Genomic DNA, 26,233 nt, shown 5'->3' on the forward strand with positions numbered 1-26,233 from the left:
TAATTCCAGACACTTTGCTGATGTCAAATAGATTTAACTAAGCATGTAAAAACTTAGATCTTGATAAAAAACCTCTTTCCATTTAATTGAAATATCCTCCGCATTTCAAAGCCAAAAATACGGCCAATTCCTTTGTTAAATCAAAATACTGCAGTGACAAGTAAAGCTTGCAGAATTCTAGAAGCATTTTTGCTATTTTTTGATTTAAAAAAGGAAAATTCAAGATTCCTTCTCACTATAAAACTTTCCTTTCAAAATTAAGGCTTTTACTTTGTCCTTTTAAAATCATGGAGGTGTCCATTCTTCCACAGTTAGTGGTACAAACACTGCTTTAGTACAGCTCAATGGACACAGTTTTCCTTTAGAACGCTTATTGCACTAAAAGATAGCAAAACAAGTTGTCAGTTTTTTAAAAATAAACATGGTTACATTTCTAAAAAATAAAAGTTGGATGTTGACCATATGTTCTGTAATAATTAAATTAAAGCATTATTATTACTCTAATAAATATAAAAGAAACAAAAGGAAGCTAAACTTCAAAAACACATACATATGAAATCACATTAAGGTGTGAGAGGCAGCAAGTAAACTAGCATTTTTCTTTTTTCCAAAAAGACCTTAGCTCTAAAGTTTCAGTTCTCGTGTTTACTATATGTAATCCCATAAAACTTGGGACATCTGATCTCACATGAAGCTTCAACATATTTGACTTGCCAGATAAAAAATAATTGAAACTTTTGGACTAGGTAGAACAGCAGCTTTAGTAAATTCACCACGGAGCAAGAAGAGTTTGGATCACTACTGCCTGCACATAATACCACTAGCTTCTTTGCTTTTTAAAAGGGAACTATTGGAGCTTAGAACTCCAAAGCTGTGAAGAAAGACACAAAGGCAGCAGTTGGCTAAATTATGTTCAGATTATTAGTGTGCAAAACATCTTCCCCCCTCAATTTTTTCTAGCTAGTGCTGTACATTCAAATGTACTTGGATATGTTCACATTCGAATGCTTGATGGCAATACTGAGAGAAAGATTCCTCAATGCAGTGGGGTAAAAAAATTAATATTTCTTTTTGCACACTTCCCTCCCCCAAACAATCATTGTGATTGTTCCTATAAAGGTGGTTTGCTTTTTTTTTTTAAATTACACCAACGATTTTTTTTTTTTTTTTTTGCAAAGATAGTTGTGCTGCCGAGCAACTTGAGGTAAAGGCATAAGAGGGTTAAACTACAAGAAATTAAAAAAAAAAAAATGATGGCGGTGCTTCCTACAGGAGACCGCACCAAAAAAGCAGTTGGCTGGTTTCATATTGCATAATAGTGCTGTGTTCCTCGATGAAGTAAACAATCTTCCTTGTGTCAATTTAAGGGTTAGCCTCTCCCCCCTGCACAGTGTCAACTTCAGCATGATCAGAGGCACACCCCATAAACCAACCCCACTGGAAACATACATTGTATGTGGCTTAATTTTTCAGTTCTTCCTTTCAGTGAGTATGCTCCCATTTTATTGACTTAAGCGAAGTACATCGTGCGTAAGGTGTCTTGGTGAATTTGTACAGCCTTCGCGAGGGCCTGTGGATCTCTCCCATTGCTTTGTCCTGAAACATGGCTTCCTTCAGCACTGCAAGAAAGAGAAAGAGACAAGCAGGGCTGTAAATCATATTAATTCAGATCAAAAAGGTGCCTTCACGTCTCTTCAACGTTTAGGAGAACAACATGGCAACAGTAATAGAACCGGATACTGAGAAAAATCTACTTGTCTATTCACCCAGCAACCTCAAGGCTTTTGACAAATCCCTTTACCTTAGCTGCTCAGTTTGTTCATCTAAAAATAAGTCTATTACAAATATATTGATGGCTTGAAGGTTATAAAATAGTTCTGACGTACAAAGCAGATTAGGTAAGTGGAAGGCACTTAACATTTGCTTCATTCATGACTACTCTAATTCTAAAGCAAAAAGCTACATGTGTGGCTTGATTCCCTCAGACCACAAAGTAATAACAGAATACTTTTTTTAAACTAAACTTAATTCTTTTAATCTGAACATTGTTCAGTAGAATCCACCAACCCACTCTTGTCTGATACTGAGCAGCAGCTGTCAGGAATGATTATCTTAAGACTAGTCCCAGAGGTAACAAAAATTAACTGCAAAACGAGCAGTAATTCTCTACAGTCGGATGGCTTTATGCCTGACAATGCAGCAAAGACCAATGGGGACAAAAACTTACACACACATTTTCATTTACCTGTCATGTTCTTTGTCCACAAGATGGTATCGTGCTCTGAATGCTACCAGGTGAGCATAATACGCTGGTGCAGGTATAGAAACTGATCGTGTACAGCGCACATATGTGTGGCAGAGCTGGTAAGTCAGCAGCTGAAGTTCATCTGCAGTAAAACAGTTATCATCCCACAAAACATGATAGTGTGAGGGACGGCTGGTACCCTAAGAAGAAGGGAACATCAATTCACTTATCTGGCTTTTCCATACAATCAAGTCAGATTAAGTTCAGAAAGGGTCAGACTACCTAGTCTGAACTCCTATGTAACAGCAGCCAAAGAAAATTCAGTCTTATGTCAGCCCTACATGTATTTAAAGATGAATAAGAAGTCTAACATTTACACGATGATGTTACTCTAATTATTCTTGCTTGGAAAAAACCCACATGCCTTCTAGATAACCCTCAACGATCAAAACCTGCTCCCAACATGACTAAACCATGATTACACCACCTCTTAACTACCTTTAATTGAAACTGTTTCTCACCAAGACACATTTCCCAGAGAAATAACTTCTGCTTTTAACTCTTTCCAATTCCTTAGCACCCTAACTTAAACTACGAACACTAGAAACGGTTCCAGTATTTCAGAAGTTACCTACAGAGTTCTACACAAAAACATACACTTCCTTACTGCCACACAACGTCATCTTTCCTACAGGCTCAAGAGTTGCGTTGCTCTTTGGCATTATGCTGAATCAGATTTTTTACATGTCACTCATGTCAAGGTTCCCCCCCAGATACATGCTGACTTTCACCATCAGTACTTTAATGTTTCCTTATAGACCACTAACAAGTACTGAATACTGAGTACAGTTCTTAGGAACTCTTAGAAGTTTGCTATTAAATGATGCACTTACTTTGAAAGACACTCTTTTGGAGTGAACACTCCCCTTCCCTCCTGCTTCCCCCCACAAAGGGTGTGATACCCTAAGGTTTAACTCTAGTGTAACTGAATTAGGGCAACAGTTGTATTTTAACCAGGATAGAAATCTCTCTTTTTAAAAAAAAAAAGAAATATTAAAGTCTCAACTAAATGGTTAAGTTGAGACTTATTAAAAACAATGAGCTGCAGCTACAGCTGGCATTTCTGCTTCAACTTACTGATACAATTTTTTTTTTCCAAGGGGCCAAAAACTAGCTTGCCCAGACCTAGCATAAAGATACACATATAAGCGGAGAAAAGCAGCAGAAGTTTTGAACTCCTGAATAAAATACATTGCAGTGGTTCAAAACTGGAAAAGAAAACATGCCCACCCAACCTAAACAAAACTTATAACAATGCAGTCAGACTCACAAGATAAAAATGTAAAGAGTTAGGGTTTTTTCCATTTTTAAGCAATATCCTGACACAATTTTTGTCATTAAGTTGACTCTCCAATGTATTGCTGGCAATACCACCACATTGTTGGATTTAATTTCCACAGCCTGTAATTCACTAGTCTACATTTAGTCAGCAGATAATCAAACACTGCCTTCAGTCTTTCAAACTGTTTACATTTGAAAACTTAATCCAATGTTCATTTCATTGTGGCTATAAATCATAGAAGTAGGAAGTTTTATTTTCAGAAATAACAAAGGTACAAAATAAAGTGACCTCTTTAAAATAAACTTAAAAAAGCACAAGTTACCATCAATGCAAGTTTTAAAGGCGTAGCAGAGACCACCTCTTAAGCAAATAATACTATTAGTTCCACAATAACATGGTATCTCAGATAAAACTGAGCTAAATGACATTTCCCTAATAAATAACTGTTTGTAAACACAAGCATGACAAAAGGGAGAAAAACAACATGTTCTAAATTCACATTTACTTACAAAGAAACAATCATACCTGTATTCCAGCATGGCTACAGAGGTAAAAATCAAACTCATATGGATGTGTAATGTCTGTATCTACAGTTGTTCCAGCTGGAATATTGCCACTTCGTCCAACCTAGAGAAACAATTTTGTTAAAAAGTGCAGCTAGCAACTGTTTATACATCTCAACTGTAATTAAAAATACAGGTTTCTATTCAACACATGCAACATTTCCATGAATGAACTACCACAGTACTGTTTGGAACGTGTCAATACAGCAGCCTAGGATGTTTGACATGGACACTGCATGGCTCCCTACGATCTCAAAACAGAATATTGTACCCACAGCACTTCAGAACTTTCAATCTCAAAGACAGAAGAGCTGCACATACACTTGTATTTAGAATTGTCAGCTCGAGTTTGGATCGACTCACTCAGAAGAACAGGAAAGTTAAGGGTTCCATCATTTTGTATTTTCTTCTATTACGATTGCCGTAGACTTGGTCCTAATTAGTTACACGAATATTAGCTATAGTTCACTGACAAAGACCAGCATCGATGTGCAACATGACAAAGCCTGATGGGGATTATTTTTTTTTTTAGCATACTTAAGGTCAACGATTTTTCAATTTGGGGCCACATTTTGTGCCTATCAATTCAACGTCTACCCTGAATGCAAAAACAATCAGATTGACATAGAAGCCCACGCTAATATTTTCTCCAGCAGCGTTAAGTGCTTGACATCAAGCTTTTCACATAAGGCTATTATGAGAGGGGGCAACTATTACCCTTTCTGTTCTGTCAGCACAGAACAATCGTGTATGATGTCGCTTCTGCACCACAATATAGGTTATTCCAGGCTGGTAATCTTTCTCCAAACTGATGCAGGCTTCTCTAATGGCTAGCAGTTCATAATACAAAACCTACAAGCACAAGAACAGAATAGTTTAGGTTTTCCTTCCATTGTATTCTACACACACCACCTAATAAATGGTTTGTAGTTAACACTAAGTACAACTTTGCCACACAATTAGTAATCCTAGGAAGTACTTAGAACTTGGGAAACAATATATTTCTAAGACCTCTTCTTCCCAGACAGGAAAGAAGTTGCAACTTTTCTTACCCAACATGCTTAAGAAATTCTCTCCTTAAAAGTCTCAATTATTTTGTGGTATCTTGGCGTAAGTGTAAGCAACTCAAGCAGTACAGCTTACTCAAATATGAGAACTGGAATTGTTATGTAATAACACAGTCCTCCAAGAAACCCAGAGACGAACCAACCTGTCGAAACTGTCCTTCAGAGACTCCGTCCCTATAGAAGATGATACGTGTGGGCTTGAACCGTGTTGACTTGTAGAACTGGATGAGCAGCTCTCTCACCATGGAGGCTAGATCTTGGATGATTTCCTGCCGGGGTCGCTGAACTCTCACCGTGGCACAGTATCGGCTCGGATGAGCATCCATACTACCTACAACCTTCAGGGGAAGATTACATGAGTAAAGGCTTCAAGATCAAATCTGTACAAAAAAAAAATTAAAATAGCAAAAAAAGCCAAGAGCAGCAATTTTCAAGTAGAAGATGCTTACATTAAAACAACCACCACAGTAACATTTTTAACTGGAACTTGTAGTAGGTACAGGTTTAACACCTTTTGAAAAGAGGTATAAAACTTGCCCTCCAAGCACCCCAAAACGCCTCTGCAGAATTGGAGTCTTCCCCTCTGTTGACAGCACGCTAATGCATATTCTTATAATCCAGACACAGACTTTTTTTCTTTGAAGTTTTCTCACCTTTTACACAGAGAAACGCTTCAGTTTGCCTTAGTTACTTTAAACAAGGATGCAGTTTCCATAACTGCAATCAATGCCAAGTAAAATACCAAGGGGACAAAATAGGAAGGGAGTGACCAAGGATCCAAACACCACCTTGGTCTCCCGGACTGTACCAACACAAAAGGTAAGAAGCATCAAAAACATTCCTGCCAAACCAGGCCTTTAATTACATTTTTCCTCCTTTAAAAATACGTTAACTAACATCAAAGCTGCATTATTTCCTTTAGAATATTTTTGCGCAAATATATTATTTAATGTGACTGCCATTTTAGCTTTTTAATTTTTAAATCAAGGTAAGAAAACAGTCTGAAGTATCAAGCAATGTTTTTCTTTTAAAGACATGATTTTTAATAACATTGGAAACGTGTACAAAACTGGCATAAGCCCTGAAAGATACTTGACGTAGACATATTCCATGAGTTGCATTTACTATTCTAACATTGACCTAAGATGAAAAAACAATGCTGATTTAATAAAACTTACAGCAGCTATGGAAGGCTTCTTCCCATCTCCAGCAGGAGGGTGAGTGACATCAGCTCCCAAAAAGATCACTGGCTGCTGGAACACAGAAGGTCTTCAAAAAGAAAAAAGTGCTAAGTCACACTTGTAGATGAACAGTTGGCGCAAGGTTATTGCTCAATATGGGGTTTTGTTTCTATTTCAGCTAAGCTGCACAGAGAAGCCTTCTTATCAGGTACTTTGGCCAAACCTAAACAATGAAATCTTTGTGCACAAGATGTGAACTTCAAAACCACCATAGCAGTCATTCCAAATACACTGCCATTTAACTGTGGCATGATTCTAGTGGAGAAAAGCCATTGAGCTACACCTGAACAGTACAGACAGCTTCTTACAGAAACTATCGTTCTGCAGGTTGACTACACTAGTGCTTGGAGGTCAGCTAAGCACCGCTTTGGTACTGCATCAGCCATGCAACAAATGGCTGAGTATAGTACCACACAGATTATTCTGGCTTACAGGATTTAAGCAGCAGGATAGTCTCCCAGTGCCTTCAAAATATTCTTCCACACACCATTGTTTCACATTTAAGCTTTGATTCCAAGCTCTCAGGAAGTCTCAGGAAAGAATTCTTAAAGATTTGCACTCCAAAAGTTTTTCTGGCTTGCTACCTTGCATTATGCGTATTTCCACTCAAAGAATAGATATGCTCTAGTAAAGGTTAGAGTCAACCAGAATTTCTAGTCTTCATGACCAAAAGTCTTGTGCTTCTCCAGAAAGATGGGAGCACACATGGATCGGACTTGTCAAACCTTCTCACTGAATGCAAAGCAATTGGCACACACAGAAACAGAGCATAGAGAATAGCCACGCAAAGAACAAGCGTGAGCTGAATTACCCAGCCTATAAAAGTGAGAGAAGTAAGATGCCTCCAGTATTATTCTACCCTTATTAACAGCACATTGATATGTTAACCAAGAGTTACATTCTTCTGTGATGTGTTGTGTGCTCCTAAACCTGCAGAAAAATTCTGATTATATTAATACTTCAAAATCTCTAGATCTGCAGTTTCTCTTCAGATTTTTGATACTGATCAAACATTTGGAAAGAGCCTTGGCTTGAGACCTATCTCACAGACCAACAACCACTCAGAACCCCTGCTAGAAGAAATTTAATTCTACCTCAAATATCACATACTATTACCAGAAGAATATTTCAACTTAAAACTTGGCCGCATTTAAATTTTGGCTGCTAATATTTCAACTTCAAACTTAGCAGCCAAAATTTAAATGCGGCCAAGTATCAAACTTAACCACATCTGTTAAAACAAAACCCAAATCAGCCTCCACAAAGATTCTTACCTTTGATGAGGTACAAGGATGTTGTTGATTCCTCCTAGTTTAACATTAATCTTCAGGCACAGATTTGATAGGGTCTGTGGAGACGTTTTAATGACATTCTTGACTTGAACACACTGTGTGGCCATTCCCAACAGCGTATCTCCCACACGCTTCACCTCCGCTGAGAAGCAAATATTAGGATACAACTTGAGTCCATTTGAAATTACTGCTGTATTTTTATCTTAGCTCAAGTCACAGTAATTCAAGTGTACATGTTCTGCAAAATAACTTCCAACTTACCCGCATGCTCAGACCTGCTTCCAATTAATTTTAACTTCAGACAAAACATTGGTTTCTAACATCTAAAGAATGGTCCTGAAGAATTTTCTAACATACACTGGGCAGCAAATTTCTCAGAACGATACTCAACCAAACAGGTAAAGACAGAGATATTCCCTTACCATACACCGGTGTTTTCCCTGGCAGGATGACAATGATGAGCTGAAGCCCCGAATAGGTGTTCTTGAGAGGTAAAGACAGATATTCCCTTACCATACACCGGTGTTTTCCCTGGCAGGATGACAATGATGAGCTGAAGAGCCGAATAGGTGTTCTTGAGGTGTCGAAACATGGGCTCCACACTGTCTGCACCCTGGGCATATTTACAGAAACAGGGCTGGCCTTGGATCGGCATCCCTGCATCTTTGGAGATCTTGCGCAGCTGGTCTGTAAAACCCCTAAAGATGAGAAGTTTTTTGAATTTTCGCAGTAGCAATAGCACACAGCAACCAAAGCAGAAGGAGACAGAAGAACTCAAAACGAAGACGATTCCAAATAGCTTTTAAAGCAGCATTTTGAAAAGTGTTACTCAAACGAAGACGATTGCAAATAGCTTTTAAAGCAGCATTTTGAAAACGTTCATTATGTGGAGGCCGTACAGCTTTGAAACACCATAGGCCAAAATGGAAACCCCCCCCCCAACTAACAAGTTTAGACACCTTTAGTACTTCATTCAAGATGCTAGAAGGAACTATATACAAAGCAGCAATGTCACAGGACCAAAACCCCACAGTGTACCCCGGTACAGTGTTTTGACTGTAGCTTCCAGTAAGAAAGCAAACCAGCTTGGATTCTCCCCTAACATCTTAGATAATTAAAACCAGGTAAAACGCTCATTAGAAGTCCTATGTTCATCTTTTCACTAAGATGGCTTCATCAGTCCAAAGCCTGAACCATGACATGCCTTACTTCAGTATTTCTTCTCTGCATTGTCTCTGTGTTGCAAAGCAAGCTATAGCCCACATTTTGATCTCAACACCAGTATGAAACTGCTTCCCTCGCATGTCCCATACTCCATGGCTTGGGGTTGCCACTGTTCGATTCTGCGGAAACAAAACCAACACAGATATTCAAACAAAAGAAAAAGCCTATGCTATTTACAGTTTTAAGATAACAAAAAAAAGTTTACCATTCAAACTCTGATCCCTGTATTGCACAATGCAACTAAAATGACGAAAATAGTAAATGTGTGTGGGAAATCACTCTTCAAAAGAGAAACAAAAGAAAAAGCAAAAACCTCACCCGTCCTCCATACTGCAACATTGGAGCTGGGAGCACGCGCCCCGTCACATGGGCCATCTCATCCCGGACTTTGAATTGGAACTCTTGAACAAATGGATCTGCATCATAATTTGCACTTCTCACCTAGAATAAGAGTTTTTCCATATTACAGAAGTATTTAATTATAGTTCATATAACAAACAAAAGACTAACAGGAATGCTGCAGAAGTCCTCTACAACAACTCCCCTTGCCATCGAAAAAGGCTCAGATTTAACTGCTCAACACTATCAACCTATCCCCAGTGAAAACAATTAATACCATGAGATATACTGGCTGAGATTATTTTGTTCCCTTAGTTACTCAAGCACTCATTTGTAGTATGCTTATTTAAGAGCATTTTATTTACTCACAGGATAGATCAAAAAGCATTCTCCTTTAGAGAACCGAAGATTAAACAAATTAATTCCTTTTATTACTGCACATTCATGTCTTCTGTGTTTTCCAGACCAGCCTTATTTTAATTTAGAAATTTTGGCTAACTTGTCAGCTCAAAACCTAATCAGTTTCAAATAAGAGCTATCTGTTTGTAAGAGTATTCAACGAAAAATATTCAAGTTTCATATTTCAAGTCAGAGAAAACACTGATGTTTAGAGTGTCTGGATTCAGCATCAGGAAAATATACTGGAGTTATCACGTGAAAACATTTAGTGTGTACTAAGGAAAGGAGTCAAACATCTCAAGTACAAGACTGAGGTTCAGGAGACCTAGAATCATTCTTCTACCCTGTTATAGATTCCTTGTATGATTCTGGACAAATCAAGTTGCTCCAGTTTGTTTTCAGTGCCTATTAAAATTAAGTAGTATTAGAGTGATGCTACCATCTTGAAAATTTCCCATTTTTTTCTGTTAGTAGTTTGAAGACCCAGGTCTTCACAGTCTAGCTCATGATTTTAAAAGTATTTAGCAACGCTACAAATATAAGCATCCTGTAATAACCAAAAAAGTACGGTGTTCAAATATCAACAGGAATAAAGGAAAAGTACCTAGAACAAAATCTTATTTTCATGAATTTGCATACTAAAACCCAAGTCCATTTCACAAGTTTGTTTAAAACCCTTAAGGCCCCAATACAGCAAAACACTGAACTATTAGTCCTGAGTAGTTCCAATACCTCCTTGGAAGTAATTGTAAAGATGAGAACACAAGAGCACATACTGCTGAGCGCTGGACTCCTGCTGTTATCGCAAGCTATTTTAAATAAATCCTATTAAAAGTAGTTAAAATCTGTTACGTTAAGGGGCTAGAAGGAAGGAATGAAAAGACTAGGTTGGTCATATGAGAAGTTTTTGCATTAATGTAATCTAGTCCAGTGTCATTCAGTGAGTAGTATCGCACCGAACTGAAATTAAAGAACTAACCAATCTGCTTATTTCCTCTTGCCTATCTGGAGCAGATCTCGCCGTGGCCTTTATCATAGTCGACGTCTGATTGTCCGTTAGCTTCTTGATACACCGTTGGCCAGCTACAATGTTACATACCTTGAAGGAGAATCAGACACATCAATACACAATAGGAGCACTCAGAAACAATCCCAACGTACCGTACATACACAATACCATCACTGTGAAACACACCCCTAATGTGTATAAGCAACTGAATTCTTCTTTCTCACAGTTCTAAATTTAAAGCACTTTTTAAAATGTAGATAGTCTTTAGTGAAATAAAAGAATAACAAACATGTAAATACGTAAACATGCTTGTACTGCAAAGTGCACTTCTTAATGTTTTGCAAAATGATACAGTCTACCAATAACAAGCTGATTTATCAGAGTAAGTTCATTACTTCTAAAGGCAGGTAGGTGTGTTTCTGTTCTTGTCCCACTTGTAGGCAAGGAAGATGAGGGTATTTCAGCTGGAGGTTGTATTTCTCTCTGAAATACTGTGCTACTGTTCTCTCCACAGTCTGGCCATTTTCTAACTGTAAAGGAAAGCTGAAGAGACATACATTTTAATAAAATGTACAGAAATCTTAGTTGGCAAGTATCAACATCCCCAAAACTAATAAAATATTAGGTCCTGTTACACAGTCAGCGTTAAGCTATCACACATTTTATGCTCTGAGAAAAAGCATCTTACGTTTGATGACTTGCAGGCCTTCTTGTTACGTTACAGACGCGGTATTTCCTTCTCATCGTTCCACAGTGAGTCACTTCTACCTTTAGACCTGCACAAAAGTACCAAAAACCCTGATGTCATAACTACACAAAAATTTGCACAGGAGACAAAGGTTTCTTACAATAGAACATGTTCTAATCCAACCACCTTGATGATCAGCAAACAGCACAACATAAGATATTATTATTCTCTAAACATTTTGCTTTCATTATAATTTGATTTCTGACTAATCAGGTATTATCCTCAAAACCAAATCATAATGTATAATATTTAATGTTCAATGTCACCTGAATTTCTTGTAGCAGTTTCATTTAACAGGCACGTGACTAATCTCATAGACGGCTGCTTTCATCATACTCTTTTGTTCTCATTCTCAATGCTGTATTCCTCTTAAACCTAGCAGTTCCAATATAGTTGAAATCTAAAGGGCAAAACCAGATTTCTACCTTATTGTTCGTTTTTGCCCCAGCTTTCTGTCCACATTCAGCCTGTAATTTTCTTTAATTTCACTGATCAAGTTTAACTTTAGATTTTGAGCAGCTGAAGATGTCATCTAAAAGCACACGGCCTACACACCAGAGACTCACCAGACTTGACCCTCTATGCACAATAATAATGACAGCAACAACGGCAGCTTCAAGAGGCTTTCAGTGGCTATTTCTGTTAACTGTGCATGCACTGTCTGTACTGTACATAAAGAGTAGACTCAACATCTGCTGGAAGTACTGAGCTTATCACACAAGTGCTGCATAGCATCGACACGCTGTTATGTCTTTCCCTAGCCCCACGGAAGAAAAGGCAGTTGAAAACAGAGCTTTGTTACCCAAAAGATTCAACCTACAGTCTACTAGTAAAGGCTTTTGAGAAAGCAGTTGGACGACTTGCCCCGTTGAGGCTCGTGTGGATTGTGGACCACAGATTGAATACCCCACATGGAATCAGGTCCCTAAGTACCAGATAGCAGATACCACGTTTATTTTACTAGGGACACAGACATCCCAAGGAAGTAGCAACTGTACTTCATTGATTCCTGACAACACTAATTGCAACATTAACATCAGTATTACTTAGAGGATGGCATAATCAGAACTAAACTACCACTGACCTGATATAGCATTAAGAGAAAATACAAAAAAGAAACCATGAAGCACTGTGGCCAAGCAGAAAAGGGTTGTGAATACAGAGATATCTGGAACCCACTCATTGCTTTGTCATTAATCTGCTGTGACACTACAGAAGGCATTACCCTCCCACAGAGCTGCTCACAGACTGCCAATTCTTTAATGCAGGGTTTGTTTCACTATACGTGATCACAGCATCTTGGCTGGAGTTCCCAGATACTACAGTAGTAAAACCAAATATTGACAGCAAAGGTAACCTTTCAGTATTTTCTCACTGTGGTAACAAAGTGTCTGAGGCATCCAAGATCATCAAGCAGAGAGTTTCTCATTCTCCAGTTACCAGTCTTACAAAATGAAGACAGGTAGATGTAAAAAGGAGGCATGTTAGGACTACTACAAAATAACGCCTTTAAGGTTTTTTTTCCACTAATGACTATTCTACGAACACATCAGTTTGTGACTATAGTTCAGATATATTTTTTTGCTTTCCAGTATTTCAATAGAGTCTAATCTTGCATGAAGTAACACAAGCGTTTAAGAGCAGAGCTTTGAAGAGCCGAGCTCTTTTAAGGCTTCTCTCTCTGCAAATTACATTGAAATGAAAGGATATGGGAAAATGCAAAGCAAAGTAGCATATATGGAGGGAAACGACTCAAACCAGCAGCTTATGAAATTCCTTTGGAATGGAATTTGGCCTTCAGCTGCAAGTTAGCAAGTGGTACTTGTTTTTCCATAAGGCAATCAGTTATTAGAAATCACTGCAACAGCATACTTTCAAAGAATCAATGATGTTAGCGTTGAAATCAATTTTCACTTTGCCTCAGCATTTAAACAGCGGGAGACCTACAGCACAATACCACTATGGCCTCAGTGACCCCTGCTTATAAAAGGTTAGCCATCCAGCAAGGCAACAGCCACTTACCTCTATCCAGGCAGTAAACAACACACTTTCCCTTTCCCTCTTTAAGTCACTGGGAACATACCTCATTTTTCATCTTTCATTTCTGCAGAGCTGCATTGTTTCATTCAGGACTAGAACTACAAACAGGGCATACTGCAATTCTCTTGGCAGTTCCAGGGCCCTTCTGATGCATGCTAACTTAAACAAGTCCCTTAAAATTAGCTTGTGTTACCTGGGACAGAACAGATACATTTCTACTCACCCTTTATCTCTTTGGTGAATTTTACCCGATGAGAATCAGTCAGAGGTCTTGGTTGTTCATCAATATTATGAATGTCAAGAACTTCACACATAAACTGAATTACAGGTTGTGCTTTGTAGAAGGCAGTGGCAGAAACTAAAAAGACCAAAATATTAAGTGTAAAAAAACCCAAGTCAGAATGTTGTGAAGCAGTATATAAATGAATGCTTTTTAAAATTCCACATAACCCTCAAGCAAGTGTTGTGCAGCACACATTTTTAAGAACAGATTAGCGAGCCTTGCAACAACTAAATACACAAAAGCCAGCACAGGGCCCACAGTGACACATCAGTCTCCAGCACAGTCATCCTGCAACTACTTTGCATTTCAGGGTTTTGAAAGGGTTTTTCCTCCAGATAACATTTCTAGAGAGCTGTAGTGTCCCAGAGAGACATTCTCTTTTGACTCTGCATGGAGCTGCAAGCAGACACAGTATTAATATATCTCTACTGAAGGCTTTTTAACATGGAAAGCTAAGATTATTCAATATGCAATATAATTTTGTCAATGATACAACCGGCTCAATTACAGAAACAATATTTGGTAGGGACATGAGAACTATGTTGACTATACACAAATTATGTTAGTGTAGTGGTGAATGCAACCCTTGATCTACTAAAATCTCTTACCCTCCCTGCATACTAATGACACAATCACATTAAGTGACAATATACTTTTTTTAAACAGGACAGTTGACTCATTCCATGGAAGGAAAATCATAAACAATCTGCTTGACAAAGTTATAAGCAATTGAAACAATACCTTTTAGTAAGAAAGGTGAGGTGGCACTTGATATAGCTCAAACACAAGCAAACTACTCCATACATTTAAAACTTTAAACAGCAACAACAGAAAAGAAATACTTGACAAGCATTTTATTAGTTTTCCAGATCTCATGTACCAAACCCACCACATCTCTGTGCTAACACAACGAAACATTCTTCAGACGTGTCACTTTAGCAGGCTGCCAACTTCACGTGACACACTCCGGCCAACACCTCCGGATGTCGATTACTGAATGAACACAAATAGCTTACACCCCCAGCGACTGGCAGCACGCGGTTTGCCTCCCACAGCAACACAAGCGACACAGAGAAACAGATTTCGCAGAGAACCTCGTACAAGTTGAACAACTAAAACAAAATCAAGTGATGGGATTTGAACGTAATCTTCACAACCTCAAACCACAACACGAAGTGATTGCCCCGTAAACCGCAGCTTACAAAGTTCTTAAGTTTCTCATTCACAGAAAGGACTTAATTCCTACTGCAAGAGTAATTACTATGCTTTCTAATGCTGATGAGAAAAACTTGCTTCACAGAAAGTAATAGTGCAGTACATCGTAAATTGGTGTAAATTAATACTCTTGTCCTACCTGAATTGTAGTTATCTCAGTACCTAGCATGTAGATACTAGTATTGGTTATTTCTCAGACCAGGAAGGTTTTTACATCCATTTTTCAAACAAGAGCTACACCATGGCTGCTGTTCGAAAGGTAATTTTACAAGAACAAACCCATCTGAAGTCACATCAGTATCATCCACAATTCAGGTAAACCAGAACACATGGACTTGCAAATTTTCATCATGAAAGCTCAGTATCATCTGCAACGTTTTATTATGCTCCAAGACAGATGCTAAGCACAACCTGACTTAGAGTGCTTCACCTAGTGCAAAAAGACAGACTATTTACCTTGGTTTTATAAAGCATTTCAAACAGACAGCGAGAACAGAATGTGAATTAGAGAAAACTTTAGGCAGCACCTGCATCTCAAACACTGACATTTTTCAATAGGGGTTTAACAACTAAATAGACTCGGAGTGCTTACAGCACCAAGGAGTCTGACACATGCACCAGTTGATCTCAGATGCATTCATCTGGGACTTAATAAAGTGGTGCAAAGCAGATCTGATTTTGCATAAGAAAGCCCATCTCAATTAGCCCTATTCACAAAAGCGTTTGTGATATATCTTACAGAGTTTTCTTGGAAGTATTGAACAACACCTACTGTGGACAGCTGCAGGGAGACACATCTTAAGTAATCTGCCTGTATTACTGTGGATATACCAATACAGAAATTAAGGAGGAAAACAAGCTATGCTAGGCTTTTCCTTCCTATATGGGATTTTTTTTTTTAATATGGCAGGTAAATTTCTGCCGAAACACTGTCAGATAAATTTCTGCTGAAACACTGGCATGATGACAAATCCAGAAAAAAGGACTAGGATTTCTAGATAGCCTTTGCTGTATAGGTCTGGTCTGAACTGGCTGAACAGGAAACCAATGTATGCATACATACACGAATGCAATCTCACTCTACTATTATTATTACAACTTCTGCAGTAGGCTGACTTCACAATTAATGTATTTCATAAGGGTATTACAAGAGACAACTACTAAAATCTTCAAACTGAGCAATGAGACATTTTTCAGGTGAAAACCCCTCGTCTATAAAGCAATTAAAGTTTGAAAGTTTTCTTATTCTGATATAAATTCTAGTAAAATACCCCAAGCTACTTTGACTCTTTTGACTCTTTATTATTTACAATATGAATTAAGAAACCAGTGTAGAAGATGGCTTCTGGTTACTAAATCCCTCTGCACAGATGGCACCAAGTTATTATCACACAGAAAGGTGGTACCACAAACTCATGCACACGACAATAAAATGACTGAATGGCAAGGCCATTTTTATTCTTAGAGGCATGTTCATTACTATCTTTATTCTTAACCCTGAATCCCAACTTACCATCAATATTGAGCATCATCTTCCACATGGCAGGCCGAACAGACTGATGGAATCCAAACCAGACCTCCCTACCTCCACCCAAGGGGTGATCATAGCCTTCTGGAGCTGAGAAAAAGGAGCGGCCCACAGGGGTATACCTAGTGAAAAAGATGACCACATGTGTATGGTACTGTTTTCCAAATAGAAAATATTGCTTTCCAAATAAAAACTCTATAATAAAGATTGTAACACAGAGCATTATTGTTTTTTGGAATTCTGTGCACCAGGAATCTGTGCCTAGAACCAAGTTTAAACAATACACTCTGAATGCTTCTGTTTCCATTGCAGTGTTTTTAAATTTAGACAAAACATTTACTAGTTTTAGCAATGCACAACCACTTTCAGTTTTTACAACAAATAAAGAACTAAGTTAACTTACCCTTTCTGATCTTCCACTTCAAGAAGGCATAATCTCCATTACAGCAGATTCTGTACAACAGCATTGTATATACTGGACTGACCCTCAAAGATCATTTTGCATGTTTTACTAGGGAACGTTTGAATTCAATGTACACTGGGAGAAGGAATAACTATGGTGGAAACAAAGAACTAGAGAAACTAATGTTTCTCTCGGAGGTAGCAAACAGCTGTTCACAAACCTCCACACCTCCTCACATTTGTCATGGGCAGACATTAGTACAGAGGTTAACATCTTTCATGTTTCCTTAGGATCCGGGTAGCTAAGGAACACTGGCTTCCATAAAACAAGTCTTTTTTTTTTTTTAAGAGTCAGTTACACCCAATAAAAAACACCAGCGCAAAGCCATCCTACTGTCTAAACCCAGCAATCAACCTTTGAAAGTAACTTTCATTAACCAAATAAAGCAAAATTAATTTGGCCTTCTCTAATGTTTCAGGGTTCTGAGATAAAGAACAGACTTTGTTAGGACAGGTATCTAGTCTCAACTGTGTATTTAAAACATGAGTAGCATGCATCATTGATGGGTATATCAATGAATTAAAGAGACTCGTGCTTTTAGACAGTCACCGCCATCAAGCGCACGATACTTGTCTCAACTTTAGCAGAAAACATGAAAGCAGTGCTACAGCATACTGTAATCTCTCAGTATTTCAGTTAAGGCCTATTGCAAGTGTATCCTGTTTCCTGATCTTTTCAAACAAATATATCACCTGCTCTGGAGTTTAAATGTCTACAGAAATACACACTTCTACACAATTAGCTTCAATCTCCCCAGTTCAGCTAACCAGCTGTGCTGTGTAAGGGGAACAATCATTTTTCCTTTTCACCTGTGAAGAAACAGGGATGAAGGTCTCCCAGTGGGGATACTTCAGGTAAAGACAGACTGCAGGAAGACAGTAAACCTACTTCATGGAGGGTAGGTGTCGTAGCACCACATCAACAGCATGAACAGGGTTAGTGCTGATAGGTTTGTCTAGTTCCAGAGGCTCAGGCAAGGTTCTTCCTGTCAAAACTTCATGCAGCAAGTGCCAGCTCACCCGAGAAACAAACTTTATTGACACTTTGAAGGGACGATCTTTTCCACCTTCTCCCGGCAATGTCACATCCAAATCCACCTGGGGGGAGGAGGGGGGGGGGGAAAGCAGCTGTTTAATCTTGAGTCTGGTAGCCTTGAGTTCTCACTCCTTCCCATAACTGGGCCAGAGACTCAAAACCTCAGGTGTTTAGGACACAGCACATTTGATAAAAGTACATTATCAAATGCACAAAATAAAGAGAAGTGGGTCCTCACCAAGCAGAAGAGGATCACGTAACTTTTTGTCATCTTGAATCAGAAAACTCTTCATTCCAGAGAAACTGTGGTTTGATTTTTTTAATAGTACTTCATCAAAAGATAACATATTACAGTCTGTAAAACTGAGTATTTAACAGATTTTGCTGTAGAAACAGGCTACTGAATTCTAAGGGAAGTTCTGAATGCAACTATTACATGCACATTTCATACATTGGAATTTGCAGAAAATACATTAGAAGGACTCCATTTCAATACAGATACTGTAAGATATTTTCAGTTTTTCTGAACTCAGCAATATTAGAAGTTGGGCTTGTTTCTTTTTCTTTCCTAAGAAGCTGTTACAAATGCCTTTTTTTTTCCCCAGTTCTCTTACCCCAGTAGTGGCCACAGGAAGCGGATTGGCTGTATAGAGGCTTCTTTTCCCATCATAAACCGGTCTACGGTCCCCAAATATTGTCACTTTAAAATGCTGCACCATTGAGTCCACCACCTCCCTAGAAAAGTTGATATTTACATTGAAGATGTTTTCAAAGAAGTATCAGACTGGATCTGGCTCCCACACATCCTGCATTTTGCTGAAGTAGTTTCAACAAACTTATTACTCAAGTGAATTATAGAACACCCACTGGTATTCCAAAAAGGTGCTTCACATACTTCAACTAAAATAACAGATACACACTAAAGAATAAAATCAGACTCAACACAAATGCTCAAATACTGGAAAATACTGTTACCGAAATAATTTCAGAAAGTCCCAGAAATGACTGAGGCCTTTGTATAACCTTTATTATACAAAGCAAGGACACACTTACTTTGGAAGAGACCCACAAGCTAGTATTATGAAAAACTAGTACAAACTCACAACTGAAAGCTATGCTAGTTCATGGAAGCAGTACAGTTAATTGTACTGTCCACCTAGTAATTTTCATCTGCTCTTCAGTTAATGAGAGTTTTGAATTCTGCCTACATTGTATATAAAAATGAGGTACCCTAACAAAAAAGTCTTAGCTTTAAGTCCTTAATAATCTGAGGGTTTACAACAAAATCAAGTAAAAGCCTGATCAAATTTGCACACAATTATGGATTCTCCTAACTTTATTATAAAGTTGATAGCCATAAAGAAAATAGTAACCTGATACAAGCACTGAAATTACACTTGAAAAAAACAGCATAAAATTTTCATCTTATATAAAAAAAGGCTTCTTGATACAAGTAGTAGATATATCAGGTCCAAAGAGACTTTTGCAATACCTCTAACTGAAACATGCCTTCAGGATTTGAATTCGTTGGAGATTCTTTGTGTTTCAGTGGCGCAACAACTGTATCTTACTTGATACATCATAATTCCCTTATTCTACAGAAATGAAACACTTTTCTTTTTAAGCATGTGCAAACTAGCATTCTTGCAAAGCAGAAGGTTACTAATATACCATTTCCTGACCAGGCAATATTAACCTAAAATACTTCAGGAAGACGATAAATATTGACTTCCTCCTCAAGCAAAATTAGTAGCAGTACTTTCACCTCTCAGCAGGGACTTGGGGAAAGGGAAGAGAAATTCTCTATTTCACAGTTTTTTACGTTACTAAACTCTCAGTATCCAAATTCTTTCACTGGCTGAAAGCATGTCAATACACTTAAGCAACTTGAAAATATCTACTTAGTACTCAATTGTGCTCCTGCACAAGTCCATCTTATCTGAAAACCCCATTCTGCACTGGTACACTGCTCCGTTGTAACACTATGCACAGGGATAAGCGTGCAAAAGAAACTATTTCCATCAGTGCCAGCTTGTTGTCACATAACCTGTGACAAAAGCAGAGGGAGTAAAAGTTAGTGATGAAGAGTAGGAGCAGGAGGGAGAAAGCAAGAGGCTCTGTAAAACAAAAACTCCCATGCTAGAGTTCTCAGCTGTAGCTCTGCTATTCATCTCTCACACACGTTGTATGAGTAAAGTAGTAGTATTTTTAAATAACCAATTTCATGGTTCCCTACTTTGGAAAAAACCAATATACATGCAAGATTTACCCTCAGCTTTCAGATTTTAAACTACAGCTTATATTAGGATCCATAATTTACATACTGTATTTGCTGTCAAATTTGACAACAAATCAGTCTTTCATTTGAAAATATTTGACTATTAAAGCAACTCGTAAGGTTTGCTCCCTGTGTTCAATTAGTATTCTCAGTTTACCTTGACAAAAACCAGACGACTGCTTCTACCCGTTGGTAACACGAATAAGGAAAAGCAAGACAGTGTCTTTACTGGTAGACTAGAAAGCTGATGAGCTTCTGGACAAAGTTACACCTGCATCTGAACTACACCTACACTACAACAATTAAAAAGTTATGAATGAGAAACCTCAAAAAGCACCTAAAACTAACTCCAGTCTATAAAAAGCACTTCTGGTAAACAATCAACTCTCACACAGCCTAACAAAGGTCAAAAGCAATGGTTAGATGCTCAAGCTGAGACTCATGAAAGGTATGAAAAGTTGTATCAGCTGCAAACATGCTCTTCAGGAAATCATTATTATTTAGGTAAGCAAAAATATTGATCACTTCACACAGAGTTACTTTATGAACTCAAACCAAATGCTTTTGCATCTCTCCACATGAACTGAAAACTTCAGAAGACGCAGCATTTATCTAAAGCATAACTAACTACAACAAGCTGTGACAAACATCAGTTTTGGTTTTGGAAGCAGGCTTGAAATTACCCTACAAACAGGACCATGAAAGGGATTTTTTTTTTCTTTTAAATTTTAAATAAAATGTAGTTGCTATTTTAAAACAACTTATTTCAAATGCACTGTTTTCAAATCCCTCTAGTTTCTCCCACTGTTATGGAAACAACTACACAGAATCACAGACTGCAATTGCTGGAGCAACCAGAGTTCTTACAGCTTTGTCTCCCTTAGTCTATTTTAATCAAGCATTGCCATACCACAGACAAAAAAAAGTGGTTTTAGTCAAGAGATTTTAAGTGAAATGACATTTTCTTCATTACAAGATCACACTAGAAAAGAATCAGACATAGAAAACAGTAAGTCAGTTTAGAGCAGTTTATATTCTCCTTGTATCCCTGTGAGCATGGCTTCATAAGCATTCTTCATTTAACAATACGGTAGTAAATTAACTTTTCATAACAGTGAGATTATATTAAATATTAATTCACACAGAACTATTATATCCCGATTTTAGCAATTTATTAGTTTCCTTTTAATTAATACTTAACATAGGTATTTATATAGCCTTCATAACTGCAGTATGCAACTAGCAGGGGAAAAAAAAATCACCAGCCTGAATCAGGCCCTAGCAATATGTTATTGTTAAAATGTAAGACAGAGTTGCAGATGAAAGAGGAAAAAATTGCTTTTCAGCTACTCTGAACTTTAACTGATGAAACAGATTTCACAAGAGACTAACAAGTAACTCCTCTGAAAAAAATTATTCAACGCAGAGAAGAAATACAGGAAATACAAAATGTTATAATCTTTAAAAAGCAAAAATTATTATAGCTCTAACATCAGGTTTTCAATTAACTACTCTTTCTGAGGAGGCTTCTCTGGCTCCCAAAATTTATGAGGTTTAGGACAAAATACACAAAGACCATATATAAAAAGCTGTACTAGCAATCTGTTAAGGCTGAAGCATCCAGCACTCAATACGTACAGTTTGTTGGATCACTAAATTAACAGGGATACAGAATATGAAAATATTACATGAAAATATTTTCTCCATTTAACCAGCAATCTAGAAATAAAGTAGCCTAGCAAGGGATTTGACCCTAATACATAGCAGACATGAAAATAAGATGAGAGACAATGTCGTATACAAAATGCTGTAACAACAGAGAAAAGACACAGGTGGAGCTCAAACCAAGTCTGACCATTTCAAATATACTAAGCTGATTGCATGAAATATCTATTAACAAGGGGAAAACTAGTTTGTTTGCAGTGCTTTCATACCACCACTCCTAATGGAAGCTTTCCAGCTGAAGGCTCTCTCCTCCTGTACCTACAGCAATGGCTTTTAGTCACTAGCTTCTGATCACAGTACCCAAGTGAATTAAGCTGGGGAACCTTTCAGACTAACCAATGCTGCAATGTATCTCAGTATCAACTGAGGATAAAAACACCTGTAGGAGCAGATTCCTGCTAACTCAAATGATTGAACAGCCAGCATTGCAACCAAAAAAGGTAACTGCCTACAGCTATACCATATTTATGCTGCCCTGAAGAATAGGGGTTGCTGTCAAACAGCTCAAAGTACTGTGACCACTAATGGCTGGCCCACTTCATAGCACCTGGTCACAACCAAACTGAAGAGAACCTGGAAAAGGCTCCGTACCCACCTCAGATGTTTGTGAGAACTTGCACAGAGGTCTCCACAGCATAATGCTCAGATTTTAAGCTACATAGAGACTATAATTTACTTCAGTAGGTCCCTCTGTTGCTTAAAAATTTCAGTATAATTTGCAAGACAAATGTTACCTTCTTACCTGTTCACTCTCCGAGGACACTTATCTGGTTTGATATCCACCTCATAGAGGTAGACATCAATCTTTGGGATTTCAACTTGGAAGCAGTTGGCCAGCAGTTTAATGGGTTTGCCCATGGTGCCATAGCCAGGACGTCTGGGCACCATGAGTAGGGGCTGTGCCCCGACGGGTCCTGCGAAAGAAAAAAATATCACAGATTAAAAGATAAGCACAACAGACAAGCTGTGTTGCAAAGGTACTACTTGCTTACGTTTCAGCAGTTTAAAAATCCATAAGGCTCCTTGCATATGCAGGTACACATACTTGTCTCCCATTAAGACTTACTAACGTACTCCCCTTTTTCAGTCTTAGGCAATTCCCTGAACCAACTCATAGGATGACCAGGCAGGCACCAGAGCCAGCACACTGGAAGAAGAGAAAATGAGCTGTATCAAACAGCACACAAACAGCATGCTAACCTATTAAGTCCCAAACGAACACTTGCCCATTTTTCCTCCATGAGCCTCCACCCAGATCTAGACTGTTTTCTTACTGATGAGTTTCAGTTTCTGTGATTAGCATGAATAAAACCAGGAGATTTCCGAAACAAACAAAAAAGCATGCTTTTCCTTGTAACACTTTACTATTGTGGAAAGCCTGTCTGCCATTAAAACACAAAAAGTCTTCTAAGTCTGTTCTGAACACCCTAGTAATAACAAAGTTGCCACAGAATACAAAAATACAGAAGCAGTTCTGGACTGATGTACATTGTTTGCGATAAACTCTTAATTTCATTGCCATTATTAGCTTAGTCTTGGAAGACAGCTTATTCTTGAACTTTGCTGACTGAAATGGATGAAGAGTAAAACCATTACCTCCTGTCTAACTGCACTGATAAAGCCGATTGGCCAGAAGAGGAAAGACTCAGATTAAGAAACAGGATTGTAAAACTCTTGATTACTCATACATTAGAGAAGAATACCCACAGCTGCTCAGAGAAACCATCAAAATCTGGAATGCGAGACGGGTATTTTGAAAGTCGGCTAGAAACAGCTGTCTAGTAATATATGGTACATTCTCATCTGGTTATCTATTTAATTTACTTTGCATCATTTTGATGAGAATCCTCAGCTCAAGATCTGGGTTACTCATGCCTTACAAAACGAAACACAGTAGTAAACATAGTCCACTTTCAGGAATTTCTACTGGTATTTCCACTTAAAAAGTATCTCTTTCCAGTCAAGAAACAACAACAAAACCAACATGCTTTGTAGCCCGAGTTTTAAAAAATTACTCATCATACAAATGTCATGATTTACAGAGCATTCGATTAAGTTAGTTAAAAGTTCTCCCCTCTACTCCTACTCAGTGATGCAGATAGCAATTCCAGCCCACTCATTTTCATAGAAGAGTTAAAATGTCAAGTGCTGGTAAAAATGTCTTATTTGCCTTTTGATTAATCTTCACCATTCCTGGGGAAAAAAAAAAACCTGCATTATCTTGAAGGAAACCGTGTACTGAGAATAGGTGAACATCAAAGCTAAGTTCCACTGTAACATTTGTCTGGCTCTACCCAGAAACCTACCAAAAAAATTCTGAGCGGGCTTGGCTTCAAGCCATAAGGTAAAACAAAAACATAAAACAAGAAGCATCATTTAAAACACCCTCACAGACTATGCTTATGCAAAACTCGTTCCAAGCATCTGTTCTCTTCAACTTTTTCTTCATTTTAATACTGTCACACAAGTAAAGGCAGCTCTACAATTTACTCCAGATATATTTTCAGAATTTAAGCATATGCAAAAAGTTACTACTAAACATGAGTGACATAAATGACTCAATAGCTTATTTTAATATTACAAAGACATACATGCCGTAGTTCATATTCAGTTCCTATCTGTAAGAAATGCTAACAAAACTGCTGAAATAAAGATAACGTTAAAAAGGTTGCTATAGTCTGGTCTGCCCTGCCCCGCCCTGTCCCCCCCATTTGTTAAAATCATGTAAAATGTAAAAACAGTTGCTAAAATCTGTAAGCACAGAAGAAACAGTGTGGAGACAATCTTCATGAAGGTTAGGTGAAGAAGTTGAAATGCGTGGAACAGGGAAATAGAGTACGGCTGAAATCTTTGTCACCATCTCCCCTGGAAGTTGCGCTACGTTGAACTTTTTAACTGAGCACTCAACTGCTGGAGCGCACTGGAGAACAGATAAATCCCTTTACGGGAATGCTATCCCGTTATTTACCCCTTTCCTTAGATTAACAGAGTCCTAGTGATCAACTGCACAGGGGCAAAAACCTGAAACAAAGCAATTATATTCAGTTACCAATATGAGGCAGGGCGCACTTCAAAATCCTGGGTCATAAAAGAAATGCTCTACCCAAAGCCAAGTATGCAAGCAGGCCTCCAACCTCTGCTCCTTGGAAAACAGCGGTGAACAAAACAAGAAAATACCGGTTGTTAGACAAAGGCTTTCTTTAGCCTCACTTGTTCTGCTGTGCCACACGCGGCTCCTCAGGAAACGGCTCACCCTGGAAGAAGTTAGAACCCAGATCTTGGCAAAGAGGAATTAAGTGACCAGCAAATGAATAAGTAGTGCAGGTCTACACACTATTCGGGAATAATTTTTAAAAATTCAGCGATTTTGCTATCATTTTGTGTGATACACATGCTCCTTTGGACAAGTTAACTTAAAAACGTATGTTGTAATTCAATTCTGCTATCACTGTCCAAATACACTAGCACCCACTCAGAATATCCTGCTTTCAAAATACACTAAATTGCCAGATTGCATGTTGTGAAAGCCTGTGTCACTGGCTTCAAAGCTGTGACTCAAAACCCAATAAAACATAAATAACAAGCGACACTCTCCGAGGACAGTTACTGCTCCCGTATCATATCAATGACTCACTCAACCTCATGCCTAAGTCCTGTGTCAAGCTAATGGAAATAAACACACGAACCAAAAATACTAAAAGTAGTATTATTCTAAATAGCACAGAATGACTATGATTGGCAGACCGATTCCTTCATGTTATTTAACCATTGCAAAAAAAAAAAGTTGCTAAAGTTTCAGAAATCTTTGCAAAAGCAGTACTGCAGCACGGCCTGGCTCTGCAGCGGATGGAGGAACGTTCAGTCTCTCGGTGCTCCTAGAAGAGGAGCAGCTCTGCACTGTTCAGTTGCTCACAAGAGAAGTTTTAGAGGAGAAACTTCTTTGTGTTTAAGAAACTATTGCTACTCTGCCATTAGAGCACCAGATATGTACATATTCTTTGTGTTTAAGAAACTATTGCTACTCTGCCATTAGAGCACCAGATATGTACATATGCCTAGTATGGTCCTAGTTATACTCCAGCAAGGGAGTACGTTTCAAGAAGATACAAGATCCACCACTAACTTGAACCTTCTGAATGTGCAGTTACTCATTAGAAAACATACAGGAAAAATCTGCAGAGAAATATTTAACTAAGC

At 38.1% G+C, this 26,233-nt stretch overlaps 1 protein-coding gene across 1 annotated transcript; it reads right to left on the minus strand.

Annotated features, from left to right (window-relative positions):
- Nucleotides 1-23,092, minus strand: LOC103903529 (protein argonaute-3). The gene is given in 18 exon segments (XM_009284743.2): nucleotides 1-1,619; nucleotides 2,246-2,445; nucleotides 4,113-4,214; nucleotides 4,868-5,002; nucleotides 5,361-5,555; nucleotides 6,396-6,486; nucleotides 7,733-7,892; nucleotides 8,264-8,448; nucleotides 8,960-9,093; nucleotides 9,293-9,415; nucleotides 10,692-10,811; nucleotides 11,117-11,264; nucleotides 11,410-11,497; nucleotides 13,733-13,867; nucleotides 16,521-16,657; nucleotides 17,887-18,095; nucleotides 18,648-18,768; nucleotides 22,779-23,092. Coding segments are annotated over 18 exon segments (2,706 nt in total). The 3' UTR covers nucleotides 1-1,510.
- Between the last annotated feature and the right edge of the window lie 3,141 nt (nucleotides 23,093-26,233).

The sequence above is a fragment of the Aptenodytes forsteri genome, unplaced genomic scaffold, assembly GCF_000699145.1.
Source record: "Aptenodytes forsteri isolate BGI_AS27 unplaced genomic scaffold, ASM69914v1 Scaffold7, whole genome shotgun sequence".
Classification (NCBI taxonomy): domain Eukaryota; kingdom Metazoa; phylum Chordata; class Aves; order Sphenisciformes; family Spheniscidae; genus Aptenodytes; species Aptenodytes forsteri.